Here is a 17,138-nt window from a genome sequence, read left to right on the forward strand (position 1 = left end):
TTTCGAATTTCAGCACATAAAAAATGATCTGGAAGATCTAGCGGGTTATGCTAGAAGGGAAGGGGGGAGGGGATGGACCCCATGATTTCACTTGCAGTTTTTCTATTTCATTAGAGCTCTTTCTGTGCGAAGTATCGCCAACATCGGGCCCCCTTTTTTTTTAAGCCTTTTACTATCTTTGGGTAACATGGTAACATGGGTCACTTATTAGGTTTTCTAAACTTTTGCTGTAATCATTCCTTTTATGACCAATGAAAAGGCATGTATGGCCAGGAAAAAAAAGCATAGAAAAGGAGGGGATATGACCTCTGTCGATTACCTCTCACTAATGCCTCGATGAGGAATTTACAGCCTGATTTTGACATAAAGAAAAGAATGAGGGTAGTTTTCCACTGACTGCACTTGAATATAATAAAGATTTTTTAAAAAATATATTAAAACAATATTTATTTATTTAAAAAAAATTATTTTTAATATTGATGTATCAAAATAATCTAAAAAAATCAAAAAAACATTTGACTCGTTCTATTTAATTACATTACAAATTTAATTCTAGACAACATAAATTGAGAGCTAGAAGTGAAGCGTTAATTGAACTTAAAATTAATTTAATTAATAAAATCGTGCATATATATTCAATTTCTCAAGTACAATCAAGGTCCTTAAGGTCATTCATTCCAAACAATTCTAATGCCTACAAAATCAATTTACCAAATAGCCATTTATTGTTATTAAGAGCCCTCCTTAACTTTCGAGCTCAACTCGAGACCGACCTAAACCTTTTAAAATCTCAAAATCATTAAGAGTCCGTGATGAGATAACGAGATTTAAACGAGTGATAGAAAATGAACCCTGAAATATGAGAGTTGACGTGGAAACCCACTAGGTTTGGGGCAAGAAGAGAATGAAAAGATATTAGATTTTGCTGGTCTATCAGCCCAAACCGAACATTGTACCTTGACCAGGCAATCTCGTAGCAATTTTTTTTAAGTTTGAAACCTTTACTTCTTGCTTTATGCATGTGTATCAATAAAAAATTTATAAAGATATTTAAATTATTTTTAAAAAAATAAAGAAAAAACTATATAAGAATACAATTCTAATAAAACTATCTATATATAATTTGAATATATAAGTTACAAGTGTAGGCAAAAATTTATTCCATACTTCACTAAATTTTAACATGATTATAGTGTTATTATGATTTTTATCATAACCTAATTTTTTATTCTATTTATTTTATCTTATTTTATTTTATAAAAAAACAAAACCAAAAAAATGATAATGGAAAAAAATGAGGACTAAATTGAAATGTGGGCCAAACAGCATGAATTAGAAGTTTGAGGACTTAAAAAAACTTGAAACTAGTTTGATTAATGAAATCAAGGGTTTAATTGAAGAAATGCCAAAGTTTGGGGCTCATTCGGGTTAAAATTGAAAGAAATTAAAGTACAAGGATCATTTTATAAATGGTGTTAAAATACAAGGGTTCAATTGCAATTGATCCAGGGCAAAATTAAAAATAACCATTTTATTCAGGAAAACGGCGCCGTTTCAAGGAATACTATTCATCGCCGTCGCCACTTCGTCTCCAGACCAGAGACCGATTCAACAAGAAAGGGACCAAAATTGTTTTGGACCACGTCTCCTGCCCACTATCCCCACGTTGCTATTTCCAGGGGCCACGAAGTTGATTGCAGGACTGTTTCTCCTCTGTTTCTTCTCAAAGAAACAGAGATGAACGTGCCTCACGATCGTGAGGCCCGAACGCACGAACAGAAGCCAATCTCTGGCTTTATAAAAGCCAGAGAAGACCACGAAAACGGGGTGGGGGGATGGAAACAGCGAACAAAAGAGGAAACCCCAGGAAAAAGTAAAACACCAGAGAGGCTGAACGGAAGGAAAAAAGAAAAAAGAAAACGGAGAAGCTGGGAAAAACAGAGCTAAGAACCAGCTAGAAAAGAACAGAACAAACCGAGGGACAGCGAACGAATAAGGAAAGTGGGGGAGATAGGCCACGAAACCAAGAATCACACAAGAAAGGGGACGACATCGAGAACGAGGTAGAACCAGGGAAAGAGGACGGAAGACGAAGAAGAAGAAGCAGAGGACAGAGAGAGAAGTAGATATAGAGAGGGACAGAAGGAGAGAGGTAGAAGAAGAAGGAAACCAGAAATCAAAAAAAAAAAAAAAGGCAGAGAGAAAGAAGACCAGAAAAGGGAACAAAACCAACGCAGAAGGAGAAAGTAGCATTAACCGGCCAGCCCTCCATCACTGTCACCACATCTTCAAGCGCAGCAACAGTTAAGCTGCATTTCCCTCGCCTTTGATTTTAATTACTATGTTTTTGTAGCAGGCGTGCGTGAGCAGTTCAGGCACGCAGCGGGTTAAAAAAAAGAAAAAGAAAAAGGGCAGCATGGTCACTGGATCGGGCCGGCTGCTATCAGCAGCCCAGACCCGGAAGAGAAAAATAAAAAAGCAGGCCGGGTCGGGCCTGGACATCAGTCCTATTTTTATATTTGGCAAAACAAGCTTCTTTTTAATATTATAAAATTTCAAAAATACTCATGGTCATTTTGAATTTAGTTGTAGCTTCTCGCATTTTTTTTAATGTATTTCATTGTATAATTAATTTTTATATTTTTATTGTAAAGTACGAATCTAGTGTATGATATTTAAAAAAAAATATATATATACATGCATTGATTTAAATTTATTTTATTTATTACACTAGAGTCATGAATATTATATTTTTTGTTTTTTGGTTACATAATACTTACCAACATCAAAGTTAAAAGTATTCGTAGTTGAATATTCTTTGATACTAAAAATATAAATATTATAAGCAAACTATCATAACATAAATTAACAAACCTTTAATAATTTTAGACAAAATCAATGATGCAACCTACTATGAATAAGATATTTAAAATATGATAATATATTTTCTTTTAGATAACCAGTCCCGTATCATAAAATTTTTGTTCACCAGTTGGGTTTTCTAGTAATCATAATATTAAATAACATGTCAAAAATTTGTTTTTTTATTAAATTTTTTAAGATTATCGTAATGTCGTGTGTAATAATTTTTATAAATTTTTATTTTAAAGATGTATTTTTTAATATGATCATATATATATATATATATATATATATGCTTCATTATAACCGTTAACTAAAGAATAATTGTGAGGTCGAGAAAAATAAAATGCCTTTCAGGAACCCCATTTCTCGTAACTATAATCAACTACATGTGTTGTTCAAATATGTTAGAGTAGTCGATGCATGCTCATCACATATCAATTATTTTTTTTTAATATTTTATGTAAGTTAAGCTATCGAGTTTTTCATAACCCCAACTCATAATAATTTAAAAAACCAACTGTCAATCACAAATCTGCCCTCAATCTCAAATCTCCAAAGTTTTAATTAAAGATTTGTTATCTTTAAATGCAACATAGATACACATGCTTAAGGTGTATGATGTGAGTATAAATTTTGTTTAGAGGTTCATTCAACTTTTAATATAATATATTAGCATTGTAATTTTTATGTTAAATAATTTATTCTTATTATAAATTATAAAAAAAATAAAAATATAGACACTAGTAAAAGTCTTATGCTTCATACAAACAGAAGAAAAAAAAAAAAGAGGGAGGGAGCTTAAGCCCAATCATGCTCCTTGAGGCCCAAGGGCCGTTCATCACAGACAACTCCCGCGGCTACAAAATCAATCCACCTGGCACCAAATCACCAAACAGCCATTTATTGCCATGCCTGCTGCTATTGCTTTAGCAGTCAATACAATCCTGGAGCTAGTTTTCACGCATTATGGCACTGAGTCTTTTTTTTAGTCAATTTCTAGGCAAGCCCACAATATATAAATTTGTGTCTTTGCAAGAAAATTTGTCCTTGCAATCTCGTTTTGGATTCGAATACAAGATTACAAGGTGAAAGAATTCCTCCTCGTCTAAAATAGGCCAATCTCTTTAGGGTCCAAACAATAATTTAAACGCCCTCCCTAGATCCAGCCCCGAATTGAGGCCTGCATAAACCTTACATAAACCTTTTAAAGTTTCAGAATCATCAAAATTGAGGCCTGCATAAACCTTTTAAAGTTTCAGAATCATCAAGAGCCCATGACAAGATTTGAACAGATGATGGAAAATGGACCCAGAAATATGAGACTTCATGTGGAAACCTACTAAGCACTGGGCCCGATAAGTGTAAAAGGAGATTAGGTTTTGCTGGTCTATCAGCCCAAAACAAATAATATAACTGCACCAGGCAATCTCGTAGCGATTCTGTTTAAGCTTACTCCTTGTTTTATGCATGTATATCAATAAGAAATTTATTAGAATATTTAAATTAATTCTAAGCAAATGAAAAAAGAACTATGTAAGAATATAATTTTAATAAAACTATCTATGTATAATTCAGATACATAAGTTATAAAAATTTATTCAATACTTCACTAAATTTTAACATGATTGTATTATCATGGTTTTTATAAATTATCTACTTCAGAGCTGTACTGTTTAATATAATCATGATAAATATTAAATATATGCATTCGAACAAGAACTTTATTCATGACTATTGACTGAAGGATCTAATTTAATAATTTGATAAATTGTGATTTGATATTTTTAAAATCTTAGTTATTGACTTCTACCTGCTTTAGTTTTTCTCAACAGTAGGAATAAAGTGTCAATAAAATACCATACATGTCAATCAGGGGTGATTTAAGAAGCTGGTCGTTCCATAATATTTAAAGTTTAATGTCATGTATGAATGGACTACAATAAACGATGTTAATCTATTTATTACAAATCATATTAATCTTCTGGTCTATTTGTTGATTGGACATAGAGTTTAATTTACATATTAACACTAGCACATATCCTGCATTGCCTTGTACAAAAAACAAACGTTGTGCATGGATTTGTCTTCTTAATTGAACATAATCCCCAAGGAAAAGGACACCATCTCGATTGCATCAGTTCTATGCTTGTAGTTTAATTTGTTAACCAAGACATTTCAGATAAACTGTCATCGCTCCTGCGATAGACTACTTAATTACCTGAATCATGCACAAAATATCTTGGCAGATGACAGTGTGGATGATGATTGATGATTGACGTCCAGGATTCGGCAACTCGATTTGCTGGCCCGTCATTTTATTGTATTGACTATCTGCACGGGCATATGATAAAAAAAAATCGGCACGCAGAGACACCGCATATATTTATTACGTCCATTTCCATCGCTTTCCATATATTTAATTCGAAGACGACTTGATAACGCATACTTGCTAACGCCCAATTATACAGGACTTTGACCTTTTGCTATTCACATAAGATTCTCCCGCCCATGCAAGGATGTTTACAATAATAGACGTTGCTGTGTTTTAAATAACATGGAAACAATATCCAGAGATTAAAAAATAAACCAATTAAATCTTATTATATATCATGATTAATTAGATCTCATCCGTGAATGGAAATAAAGATTCAATTTTATCATTATCATGATTAAACTTTATATTTTAGATTAAAAAAATTAATTAACTTCAATGACTGAACTTTTTATTATAGAGATTTATTATTTTTTTTATTTTTATTATCACTATCATTATTATTTTTTTATAAAAAAATTATAATTTATCGTTAGATTAATTTTAACTAAAACCGTATAGTTTAAGAAGATGTCCAACTTGTAGCCATTTATTTTCATACTTTTTTTGACATTGACAGGGACTTAATTGGAATACTATGAGGATGCAAAAAGAAATCTAATCCAATCCATGTATCATAATGAATTCAATGATTCGAGGGCCTCAAAATTGGTTGAACTCATATTTGATATATTTTCGTCGCTTTTTTCTCGATTTACATTTAACATGATCATAACATATTCCGTGTACCATAATAAATTCTCGATTTACTTTTTTCTATTTTCTCGATATGTGTGTGGTGTGATCAAACACGCACGGCGAATATTATTTTCTCTGGCCATTTGTGCTTGACGTACACGTAAAATAGAAATACAAGATGCATCAATTAATAGCCTATTTTCTCTTCTTTTCCAGCGTATGCCATCATCCTTGACTTTTCAAAGAGCCTTTAATTGAAGAGAGTGGTAGGCTGCGGCTTGGCTGCCGCTTGGTGATGGCGTGGGTGTAGATTACCTTTTTTGGCTATTAAATCACTACTCCTCCCCAAGTGGCCAGACATTAGGAGTTCCCTTTTTTCTTGCATGTAAACGAATTGGTTGGCTAATGCATGGTCCCAAAAGCCACTGAGCTAAAATCACTGCTCTCATTTAGCAGTAACAGAAGGGGGTCTTTAACTAGAATCTTCCGACTAATGAATATATATATTAAACAAAAAAAACATTAAATTTTTTCATGGATCATGATTTTTTTTTTTAAAAAAAGCACAGCCACGTAAGAAATTCTGCCAGTATATTTTACTTCTTAAAAAAGCTTGCAACTATGACGAGGTCGGTGATAGTTAGTGCCTGGGATGCTTGAACAAAGTGTCCATCTCTGGTCCAGTGGCCCATCCTTTCTGGTCTGCCCATCAGCAGCTAGCTCTCCTAGTATGTACACTCTAGCCTCCACACAGACGATTCAATGCATGTCTTTTTCATGGTATGTGAAAGATAGAATAGTAGATTTGGAGACTAATAGACTTGTGTTTTGTTCTGAAAGCGTGTCTAAATTTCACTGGAGAAATTATTGGTGGCGTTAACAATTTTACAAATCATTCATATCATCGAATAGATAAATAAATAAGATATAACAAGCAAAAAGTTATTATGTAAACAATAAAATATCTAACAGAAATGCTATATCCGTTATTGTTCACTTCAATGAAAATAACAAAGTGTGTATGTTGAAAGAAAAGTAGATTTTCCGAGTCATTGGATGAGAAATTAATAGATATTTCGAGATATACTGCTAAATAAATTGACATGTATAATAAACCCTTGTTTACAGCATCACAAGCATACAATACAATAAACGAGGAGATGAAGAAACAAATGAAATCCATCAACTACCTATGAATTTTTTTTCCTTAAAGAAAATGACATTTGCGTTCGAGGGCATGGCCTATGGACCCAGAGAGCCAGTTCACAGGGTTGATGTTACAGCAATCGACACTTTTGTAGCCGTGATCTTCTGTCAGACGCTATCATTCATGTCAAGATATAAATGTTACAATATTTATTTTGAAATGGTGGGTTGTTAGATACCATGTTAGTGTAGGCTGTTTGACTCCCTACCATTATTTTTCATTTTATAGCGTCCCTTGCGAGGAAAGTGTCTTTAACTTTGAAAGAAAGGCTAATTGCTCAATCACGGGAGATTAAGTTTCCCTATTTCCCTTCTAATTAGAAGCCGCGGATAATTTATTAATACTCAATCAATTAAGGTTTGTCATTAATGTATGGTGCATAATCAGTCTATAAATGCAGCCACCATGCTCCAATTATTCTCTCGTCTGCCACAATAAATTAATTTGCACGCCTCTTTGTCTACCCTGTATGTTTGGTAGGCTGGACTTTGGATTCCATGTTTACAACAAGGGAGCCGATTAACGTATCAAAAAGAGTCTAAACGCGCGTAAAATTAATATTTAGGGCAAAGGATATCTCTGTCCCCCAGTTATCAAGTATTTCAAACCGGGTTCCCAAACAAAAACAATTTTTAATTGGATTCATAAGCTATCAAAAATTACGTAATTAATCTCATCATTAAAATCTCTGATCAAACGACATTGTTAAGGACACTGAGGTCTTCATTGTTTATATTTATAAAGTAAAACTCTTTAGGGAAAGTATTTATAAAGGAAGTGCTGCGAGAACGCATGTGAATAAGCGGAAGCTCCTTCTTCGAAGGGACAACAAATCATTTCTAATCTCTGCAAGCATATCCATTTGTAGGAGGGGATAATTAGATGCTACTAGTCGTTCTTTAATTCGTCTAACTCCATTATTTGATAGCCACTTTAGGATAGCGTCTTAGCCATCAATATTGGTGTCATGTCTTTTCGGGCCTTACCCTGTTGTTTCACAACAAACCAATCAGGTTAGGGCATCTCCAACTGTCAAGATAAGAGAAGAGCTAAAAATAAAATAAAATAATTAATTAATTCTTTCTAGCTTTTCTTTTCTGCATCGCAGCTTTAAGAAGAGGCTCGAATCAATAAAAATATCAATGTTAAATACATTAAAATATAAATAGATTGTTAAGATGATTTTTTCCCACCAGAGCACACATAAATTTTTTTTATATCAAAACAGTAAAAATGAAATAACTGTAAAATCATGTAATTAGATGGCATAATTAATGAGATTTGAGTGGGAGAGTCATCTAATTAGATGGCATAGTTAATGGGATTTGAGTGGAAGATAAGTTGTAATTGGTGGAGGATGAGTGGGGAATGAGTTGGTATAATTAATGGAGTATGAGTGAAGGATGAGTTGTTAGGCATATATTCCTCCACCAAAAATAGAGAGAAGAAGAAGAGAGTGAAGAGAGAGTAATCCCACAAAATTGTGAGGTATTTGTGATAGAGTAAGTGAGGTGTTTTCTCCTAATAATAGAGAGATTCTTAGTTGTTCTCCTATTATTAGAGAGAGGTTGTAATTCCCACATTACTTAGTAAAATCCTTCTATACTTGTCTGTGGACGTAGCCCAATTGGGTGAACCACGTAAATTCTTGTGTGTTCCTCATTTTATCCGGTCTCTTATCTTTTATCTTGTCGGGTTTGCATGCTTGTTTGTGGACGTAGCCCAATTGGGTGAACCACGTAAATTCTTGTGTGTTCCATTTCTCATTTTATTCGATCTCTTATCTTTTATCTTGTCGAGTTTGCATGCCAGCATCCTAACAATGACAACGGTGATGCTTGGGAGGCTTGTGTAGGGTATCGTTTTACCAATAAGAAATGGCCATCCTAGTTGCTCGTGGGAAAGGGTTTCAAAACCTCCAATTATTGCTGTTCTAGCCATTTTTCTGGAAGCTGAAAGAGTAGAGAAACAGTGAAGACTGTTGTTCCGTATCCAGCAACCATGTTGGAGTTATAAAAAAAAATCACGCTTTTATTCGTGTAAACTAGTACAGTTTAATGGATTGACGTAGTATTTTCTACGAGATTACTGGTTGCGTGTTCTTGTAGTCTTGATTGATTTGGACTTTGTGATAATGGCATGTTCTTCGTTCATGAAAACAAGTTCATAAATATTAAAATGAATCTTTGTTTTAAATTTCAACAATTAAACTACTCTAATTCATGTCATTTTACAAAGAGATTTCTGCATTATATATCTCTTTATCGCCATTTTTTGGTAATTACGTTCAATTAAAGAATTGTTCTCCAAACGTTTCGAGGTGGTGTCAGGGGTGGACTTTGGGGAGGCTGGAAGGAACCGGGCTACAGATTTTTTTTTTGTTTGACTTTTCTTTAAATAATCTAAAATTTCAGGATTTTCTAATCTTGGTTTCCCTCGAAAAATATCATGGCTTCGTCCCTCGGTGCTGGATAAATGATTATAATACTTTAATTAAAATAAAATTAAAAATCGCTATGAATGGTAAAACTCGGATGTATGCTAGCTAAGATGTTGGTCGGCACAATTTTTTATTTCTGTTTTTAAAAGGTTATTTTTTACTTAAAAATATATGAAAATAATATTGTTTTAAAAAAATTATTCTTAATATTAGTATATCAAAATAATATAAAAATATTAAAAAATATTTTTTAAAATTTAATTAATCTTCATTTCAACCGTACTCCATAACAAAGGATATGTGTTTTTTATTTAAAAAAATAATAAATTAATATTTTTTAATGATTTTGAAACACTGATGAAAAAATTAAAAGTTAAAAAATATTTTAATATATTTTAATTAAAAATTTTATTTTAAAAAGACCTTGCACGAAATTCCAAACATCTCCTAAGTCAAGAAGGTTAAGACGTTTCCCTTGATAGTAAACAAAATGTATTCACCGTCAATCTGGGAACAACGTACCTAATCTAAATTTAACTAGGATGAGAGAGTGGTCCAGCAAAGCTATGAGAGAGCAGTCTAGCGAAGCTTTATTCCCTTTTATTTCCGTGGTTATAAAGTACTTTTATAAGAGTTTGATTTTTTTAAAAAAATAATTTTAAAATTATTTTAATAAGATATACCTGGAAGGGATTTTAAAAAATAAATAAAAATATTATTCTAACGTATTTTAAAATAAAAAATATCTTGAAAAATAATAATAAGCGTACATGGAATATAATTCTTGCCTGGAAACTTGAGCAGGAGTACCCGACCTGCTGCAAAACCTGATGCCAACACTGTTGTAACGTGAGCCTGGCTAGAATATACAGAACAGGTGGCTGAAACTACGTCACGTGTTAATTGTTTTTTATAGTAAAAAATATATCAAGAAAATATAAATATTTTTAAAATAAAAAAATGAGTTAAACTTCGTAAATTTGATGAAATTGTGACTCGAGACATGATATTTTATTAATTTTATAAAATAAATAAAAAATATTAATTTTTAATAAACTTAATGACAATAAATAAAACAAAAAATAACTAAATTAAATTCAATTTAATATTCAAAAATTATGAAATGGATCATTAAGCTAGATCGCAATATAAAAGAAATTAAAAAACAACAATATAAAATTTCTGATCAATTAAAATAATTAAGAATATAATTAAAAAAAATAGATTTAAAAAAAAATCAAATTTAATATAAAAAATAAAAGAAAACTATAAATAACAATAAAAAAACTTCATGAGACATGATATTCTATTAATTTTATAAAATAAATAAAAAATAAAAAATATTAATTTTCAATAAATTTAATGACAATGAATAAAACAAAAAATAACTAAATTCAATTCAATTTAATATTCAAAAATTATGAAATGGATCAGAAAGCTAGATCGCAATATAAAAGAAATTAAAAAACAACAATATAAAATTTCTGATCAATCAAAATAATTAAGAATATAATTTAAAAAAAATAGATTTAAAAAGAAAAAATCAAATTTAATATAAAAAAACAAAAAAAAACTATAAATAACAATAAAAAAACTTCATACCGGATTTGATATAAAAATCAGAAGTTAATGAATTGGATTGAAAAGGAAATACTAAGTTAGCAATTGATTAAAGATAACATATATTGTAATTAAAAGAATAAAAATTAAATTTAATATAAAAAAATCAAGTGTCAATAAATAAAATGAAAAAATAAGATTAACTTGATAAATAATTCAAAACCAAATAATTTATAATTAAAAAATAAATATCTAATTTAACACAATAAGCAAATAACCATACTTATTTTTTCTATTACAAAGGCTGACATGTTTTTTTAGGATGGAATAGATAAAAGAAAAGGATGGGGAAAACATGTTATATGAGCTTAACCATTGGTCTTCTAACCCTACAGGTCTTACCTTGTGATAAAGGCAATGATATATATCAAATATTGCTGTCATTAACATATGTTTTGGCACTGCACTTGCCATATATAGCTCAGGCACGTATTTGTCACACGATTACTACTTATTGATTTAAATAACATTTTATACATATTAGAATACTCAATTACATCTCACCCTCCATGAAAAGCAGTATCATTATATCCTAAGCTAAAAAAAAATTGTTTTTTTATGAGTATCCAAGTAAGTTAATAATTACTCCATGAGAAAGGTAAAAAATCCCTCTAACCCCTTTATTTTCTTTAATGACCAATTTGATGAAAAATATATCTCTACCCCCTGATACTAAGATAAGTAAGTTTACTCTTCAAGAGTAAGAAAATAATTTCATTAAAGCGTTGGAAATAATAACAAGGGAGTATCTGAAGTCCAATAATAACAAGCGTTGGAAATGAGGGAGAAGGGGAGGTGGCCGGGAGTATTTTAAACAAGGGAGTATCTGAAGTCCAATAATAACAATAATAGCTAATAAAAAGGCCATACAAAATTAAAGATAAATCTAGTCAATAAAAAGAGTTTTGAAAAGTTCATCCAGGAAACATAAAAAAGGAGTCAAGAAATCAATGAAGGAAGTCAACCTTTCTCACATTAAACAAGATCTTGCTAGTTGTACTTCACCCACCCGAAAGGTCTTTCATTCTTGAATCCCGAGAAAATTAAAGAAACAAATTATCAATAAAATAACAAAAAAATAAATAATTTTATTAATTCCCCGTCCTCCTGCTATGATATTCTCTCTCCTATATATCTATAGCAAGCATGAGCAGGCACCTCACCCTTTCTCACCTCCTTTCCGGTCTCTCCAGCTCTCAAAATATTCCTCAGTCACCTCTTCTCTTCTATATCTTCCAGTGCTCCTCTTCCTTATTTTAATTTCCTTTGTCCTGTGTCTCCGAAGATATATAATTATAGACATGGTAGTAGCATCCCCAACTCAAATTCACGGGGAAAAACTCCTGGCCATTGAGCTCCCTGTAATAGATCTCTCAGGGGAGAGATCAATGGTGTCCAATCTCATTGTCAAAGCCTGTGAAGAATATGGTTTTTTCAAGGTAAAAAACCATGGCGTTCCTCATGACATCATTGCCAAAATGGAAAACGAAAGTTTGAACTTCTTTGCCAAAACATTCGATGAAAAGCAAAAGGCTGGGCTTGCTAATTCCTTTGGTTATGGCTGCAAAAACATTGGCTTTAATGGTGATACAGGAGAGGTTGAATATCTACTTTTTAATACCAATCCTCTCTCCATTGCTGAAAGATCCAAAACCATCTCCAATGACCCTACAGAATTCAGGCAAGTGCTTACACCCTTTATATTTCTCTGAGCTTTTCATTTATTGTATATGAAAATTTAACACTATCCCCATTTATTTATCTAGAGTTTATTTTCTCCCTTTTTCTTTCTTGAAATTACGTTTGCAATGTTAGTTACTTTCATGCATGTATTTGCTCGAGAGTCACCAACCTCTTGAAGAAAGTGCAAGATAGGTTTTTTTTTTTTTTTTCTTGAGTGCTGCCTTGAGAACCCGAGGTAAAACATGTTTTAGCGAAGCTATTGGTAAAAGATTGGTGAACAAATAACAACAAAATGATGCAAAGCCTATAAACTGAGAAGCCCACTACTACTACCAGCAAAGTACTAGCTTTTTTTTAAAATTCAAATTAGATTTATTTTCGAATTTTGAAAATGATGCTACCATGCAAGTTGCTAATTCAATGTCCCGGGCACTTCTATATATATGTAAACATAGTGCTGGCTGGGAACTTTCTTGAAATTGAACTGTATCTTTTAAACCTCTTGTATTCAAGTGCACCTGACATTCCTAAAAATGCAAAAATCTTCTCTGATTTGCTGGGAGAATCTTCCTTAATGAATTTCAGGGTGAAACAAGTTGCTTTTTGTTAATATTTTATGTGAGCAGAATACCCGTACATGTTATCATAGGAATTTCTTTAATCATCCTTGGTAATGCATGGTATGAAAGGAACATGAAAATGAAGAGATCTAGGTTTCCATAAGTAGAACGCTAGCTATGAAATTTTGTGCAAGCTAGCGTGACTATTAGCAATCATCGCTCAGTAATAATTATTCACGTCTAATTTGCAGTAATTAAGCAAATTTATGAAATTAGTAAGTTACAGCAACACTAAGTATCGAGATAATTGTATAAATCATACAAAAAATCAAGAATATTACAAAACACTCCATTTTTCTTAAAAATAATAGCAAAAAATTAGATATAAAATCTGTACTGTTTACTATTTTTCTCATAAAAATGTAAGAGGCAGGTTTCGTAAAATCTTTAAAGTTTTGAACTCTACCTGCAATTCCAAAATAATGTTCTAAGGAGTTATTGTAATTTATCATTAACAAGATTATGCATGTAAGAAGAGCGATCGATTTCAACTCCATCTCTCTTGATAATTTTTTAAAAAGGGACCAACATTCGTGATTTTTATGAAATTGAATTTAAAACACCAAATCACATGGGAATATGGAATTATATGTCCTCCTCGAAGGTGGGATAACATGTCAGAACTTCTTTCACTTGAGAGTCGAAACATTCTCCATTACTGCTTGGAAGACTGTTTTTTTCCCCCCAAACAAGAGAAGTTTTATGTATTCAGATACTAGGGTTGATTTACTGGTTAATGTCTTCTTAAGTTGAATGTTCGGTAATCTAAAAAAAAAAAAGGAGGTATAGAAGAAAAAGATGGTGGTTGGTTTAAAAATCATTCAGTTTCTTTTTTTATAAACCAATCAAATTTTTTATAAACCAATCAAAAGTTTCTTTTGACTAAAAAGAACAGACAAATATTACCTCCAACCTCTATGCTCATCTATCTTGAATGTCGTCAGCATGCACATGTAAAATTTATCTAGTGGCAACACACATGATTAAGTGTTTCTTTTTCTATATCACAATCACAATTAACCCAAAACATTTGAAAAGAAAATGAAGATAAGGTAACTTATTTGCATGAAAAAAAATGGAGAATCAAAATGCACAAGTCAGGGAGATTGTGAAATCTGGGGGAATGGCTTCGGTGACTTGTTTTCGCCAAATAATGCAATACTGGAATTTATGAATATTAGAGAATCTGGGAAAAGCGAAGGAAAGGCAGGTCTAGTGTACTTTTCTAGACGTGTGACTTGTGGCTTCGTCTTTTTTCTTTTTTATTTTTAATCCCTCCTAGCCTGTTGTTATATTCACCGACGTCGACGAGGCGTGATTTTTGTTCTCTCTCTCTTCTATTTCTGTGATACAGCTCTGCTATGAGCGGCTACATAGAAGCAGTTAGGGAGCTGGCATGTGAGTTATTAGATCTGATGGCAGAGGGATTGTGGGTCCCAGATAGATCGGTGTTCAGTCGACTAATCAGAGATGATGACAGTGACTCAATCATCAGGTTAAATCACTACCCTCCCATACCTGTACTCTGCAAGGATAAGGACTCCTCGTCACCTTGTAACCACAACAAGGTAGGATTTGGAGAACATTCTGACCCTCAGATCTTGACCATCTTAAGATCCAACGACGTGGGTGGCCTTCAGATTTCCCTGAAGGACGGTGCCTGGGTTCCAGTAACACCTGACCCTTCTGCCTTCTGTGTTAATGTGGGTGACTTGTTACAGGTTGGTCTCCAATTTTTATACTTTTCTCTCTCATCTTGTAATCAATCATAGGGCGTGAAAACGTTGATCTGGACTTGATGGAAGCTACTGCTACTCTAGCTAAGCTAGCTAGCTAGCTAGCCAGTAACCAGGAGGCTTCGGATTTGGTTTCTTGATGCCAATGCGGCCCAGATCAACGTCAGTTGGGAATGAATAATTGAATCACTGAGTGCCCGTTTAGAGAACGGTATCCTTTGCTTTTTAGTATTTTTAAAAGAATAGTTTTTGTTGAAAATATATTAAAGCATTTTTTATTAATGTTAATGCATTAAAATAATAAAAGAATTTTCTTGAAAAATAATGTAATATATATATATATATACATATATATAATTTCAACCAATAAACACCAGCTAGATTCAGAACTATTGGAACTGAAAAGTACCTGGCCGTTGGTTGGCCCTTTTATGAGGTGTTTAGAACCGGACTTGAGATTACCGAGGAAATACTTCTGTTCCCTGACTTCACCATTTCCAAGAAATTTGCTGTGGAGTATCGTTTTTCCTGGGTCTCTTCGTTGTGAAAATGAAATTGATTTTTTTTTAATTGACAATGACAAAGATATGTTACTAAGGTCTTTACAGAACCGGTTTTCTTGTGGAAGTTTTTTTCTTGAAATTTTCATTTTCAAGAACTAAATGCTTGTTATCGTCAACATCATTAGCTAGTTCTCATGGAAATCTAATTCTAATTTCTCTCTCAAAATTTTGCAGGCAATGACAAATGGGAGATTTGTAAGTGTGAGGCACAAAGCCCTAACCAACTCGTACAAGTCTAGAATGTCAATGGCCTATTTTGCTGCACCCCCACTTAATGCAAGGATCGCCGTTCCACCAGAAATGGTTACACCCATCAAGCCTGCCTTATACAGGCCTTTCTCCTGGGCTGAATTCAAGAAAGCTGCTTTTGCTCTGCGACTTGGAGATAGCCGCCTTGGTCTATTCAGGATGGAAGTAGTTGAGCAAGTTGCTTGATGAGTTTTTGATAGCTTAGTATTATGGAATATAAATGTTTAAATATCTAAGTTTAGCGTCTTTCTGTACCCCTGAAGGGGAATTTTGCCGTTTGATATCCTTACCATTGCTACTGTTTATCCAGCGAGAGACTAGTAGCTTTTGGTGGGGTAATGGTATGTAAAACTGTAGTTTTGCCGTTAGTGTAAAATTTTCCCTTTTGAATAATATTTAGTGGCCAGTGGGATGGTGGTTAGCTCTATCATGGATTCTTTTGAATGTTAAGAAAGACAAGAATAGAGAAAGCCTTGATAGGATAAGATGTTAAATGAAGCTAATCAAGACAATATAAATTTGAATCTGGAAAATCGAGTTACTGATACCAAACTACTTCAAGAAGAAGTGCATCAGTAAAAGGTCAACGACAATGCCTGGGCTGGAACTATCTATTTAGTTACTAAAAGGAAAGATTAATCATATATGAGGAACAGAAGCTTATACATAATGTCAGAGTTTAAAGAAATTTAAGAACAAAACCATCCACATCATTACAAGCAGGTTAGAGGCTCTAACAAGACAGAACCATCTAATTCAAATCAGTCATGCGCTCCAATGAGCAATCAGAACTTCAGAATGCCTGGTCTGTTATCATATCACCTAAAGCCAGCCTCGAAAATGTTGATCTAGGGCTGCAAATGTTCTTTTCTGTTATTGTTTTATCAGATATTGCTCCCGAGTCAGGAAATACCTAAACAGGCACGAATTTGAGATCATGCAGCAAGGCAAGAACACTTCTACTGACCAGTTCTGCTCACTGCACAAACACATATCTCCAGGATCTCGTAATCCTCATCCCATAACAGCAAGGATGCCTTCTCTGGGCTCTCTAAAATCATCTTTGAATGTTAGGAAACCAGAGACTGTCCATGTCTGACAAAGCCTGGGTTGTTCGCCTATAAACCTTCCACTGTGCGTGTAAT

At 32.8% G+C, this 17,138-nt stretch overlaps 1 protein-coding gene and 1 long non-coding RNA gene across 2 annotated transcripts; one reads left to right on the forward strand and one right to left on the reverse strand.

The window, feature by feature from the left end:
* Positions 1 to 12,298: 12,298 nt before the first annotated feature.
* LOC105115672 (gibberellin 2-beta-dioxygenase 2-like) lies at positions 12,299 to 16,420 on the forward strand. The gene is made up of 3 exons (XM_011012633.1): positions 12,299 to 12,823; positions 14,800 to 15,166; positions 15,919 to 16,420. The coding sequence occupies exons 1-3, from the start codon at positions 12,444 to 12,446 to the stop codon at positions 16,177 to 16,179; spliced, it is 1,008 nt and encodes a 335-aa protein (XP_011010935.1). The 5' UTR covers positions 12,299 to 12,443; the 3' UTR covers positions 16,180 to 16,420.
* Positions 12,991 to 13,579, reverse strand: LOC105115667 (uncharacterized). Its single transcript, XR_840376.1, has 2 exons — positions 13,227 to 13,579; positions 12,991 to 13,172 (listed from the first exon to the last, which is right to left on the reverse strand). It is a non-coding gene; the product is annotated as an uncharacterized LOC105115667 (long non-coding RNA).
* Positions 16,421 to 17,138: the final 718 nt, after the last annotated feature.

The sequence above is a fragment of the Populus euphratica genome, unplaced genomic scaffold (genome assembly GCF_000495115.2).
Source record: "Populus euphratica unplaced genomic scaffold, PopEup_1.0 scaffold5.1, whole genome shotgun sequence".
Classification (NCBI taxonomy): domain Eukaryota; kingdom Viridiplantae; phylum Streptophyta; class Magnoliopsida; order Malpighiales; family Salicaceae; genus Populus; species Populus euphratica.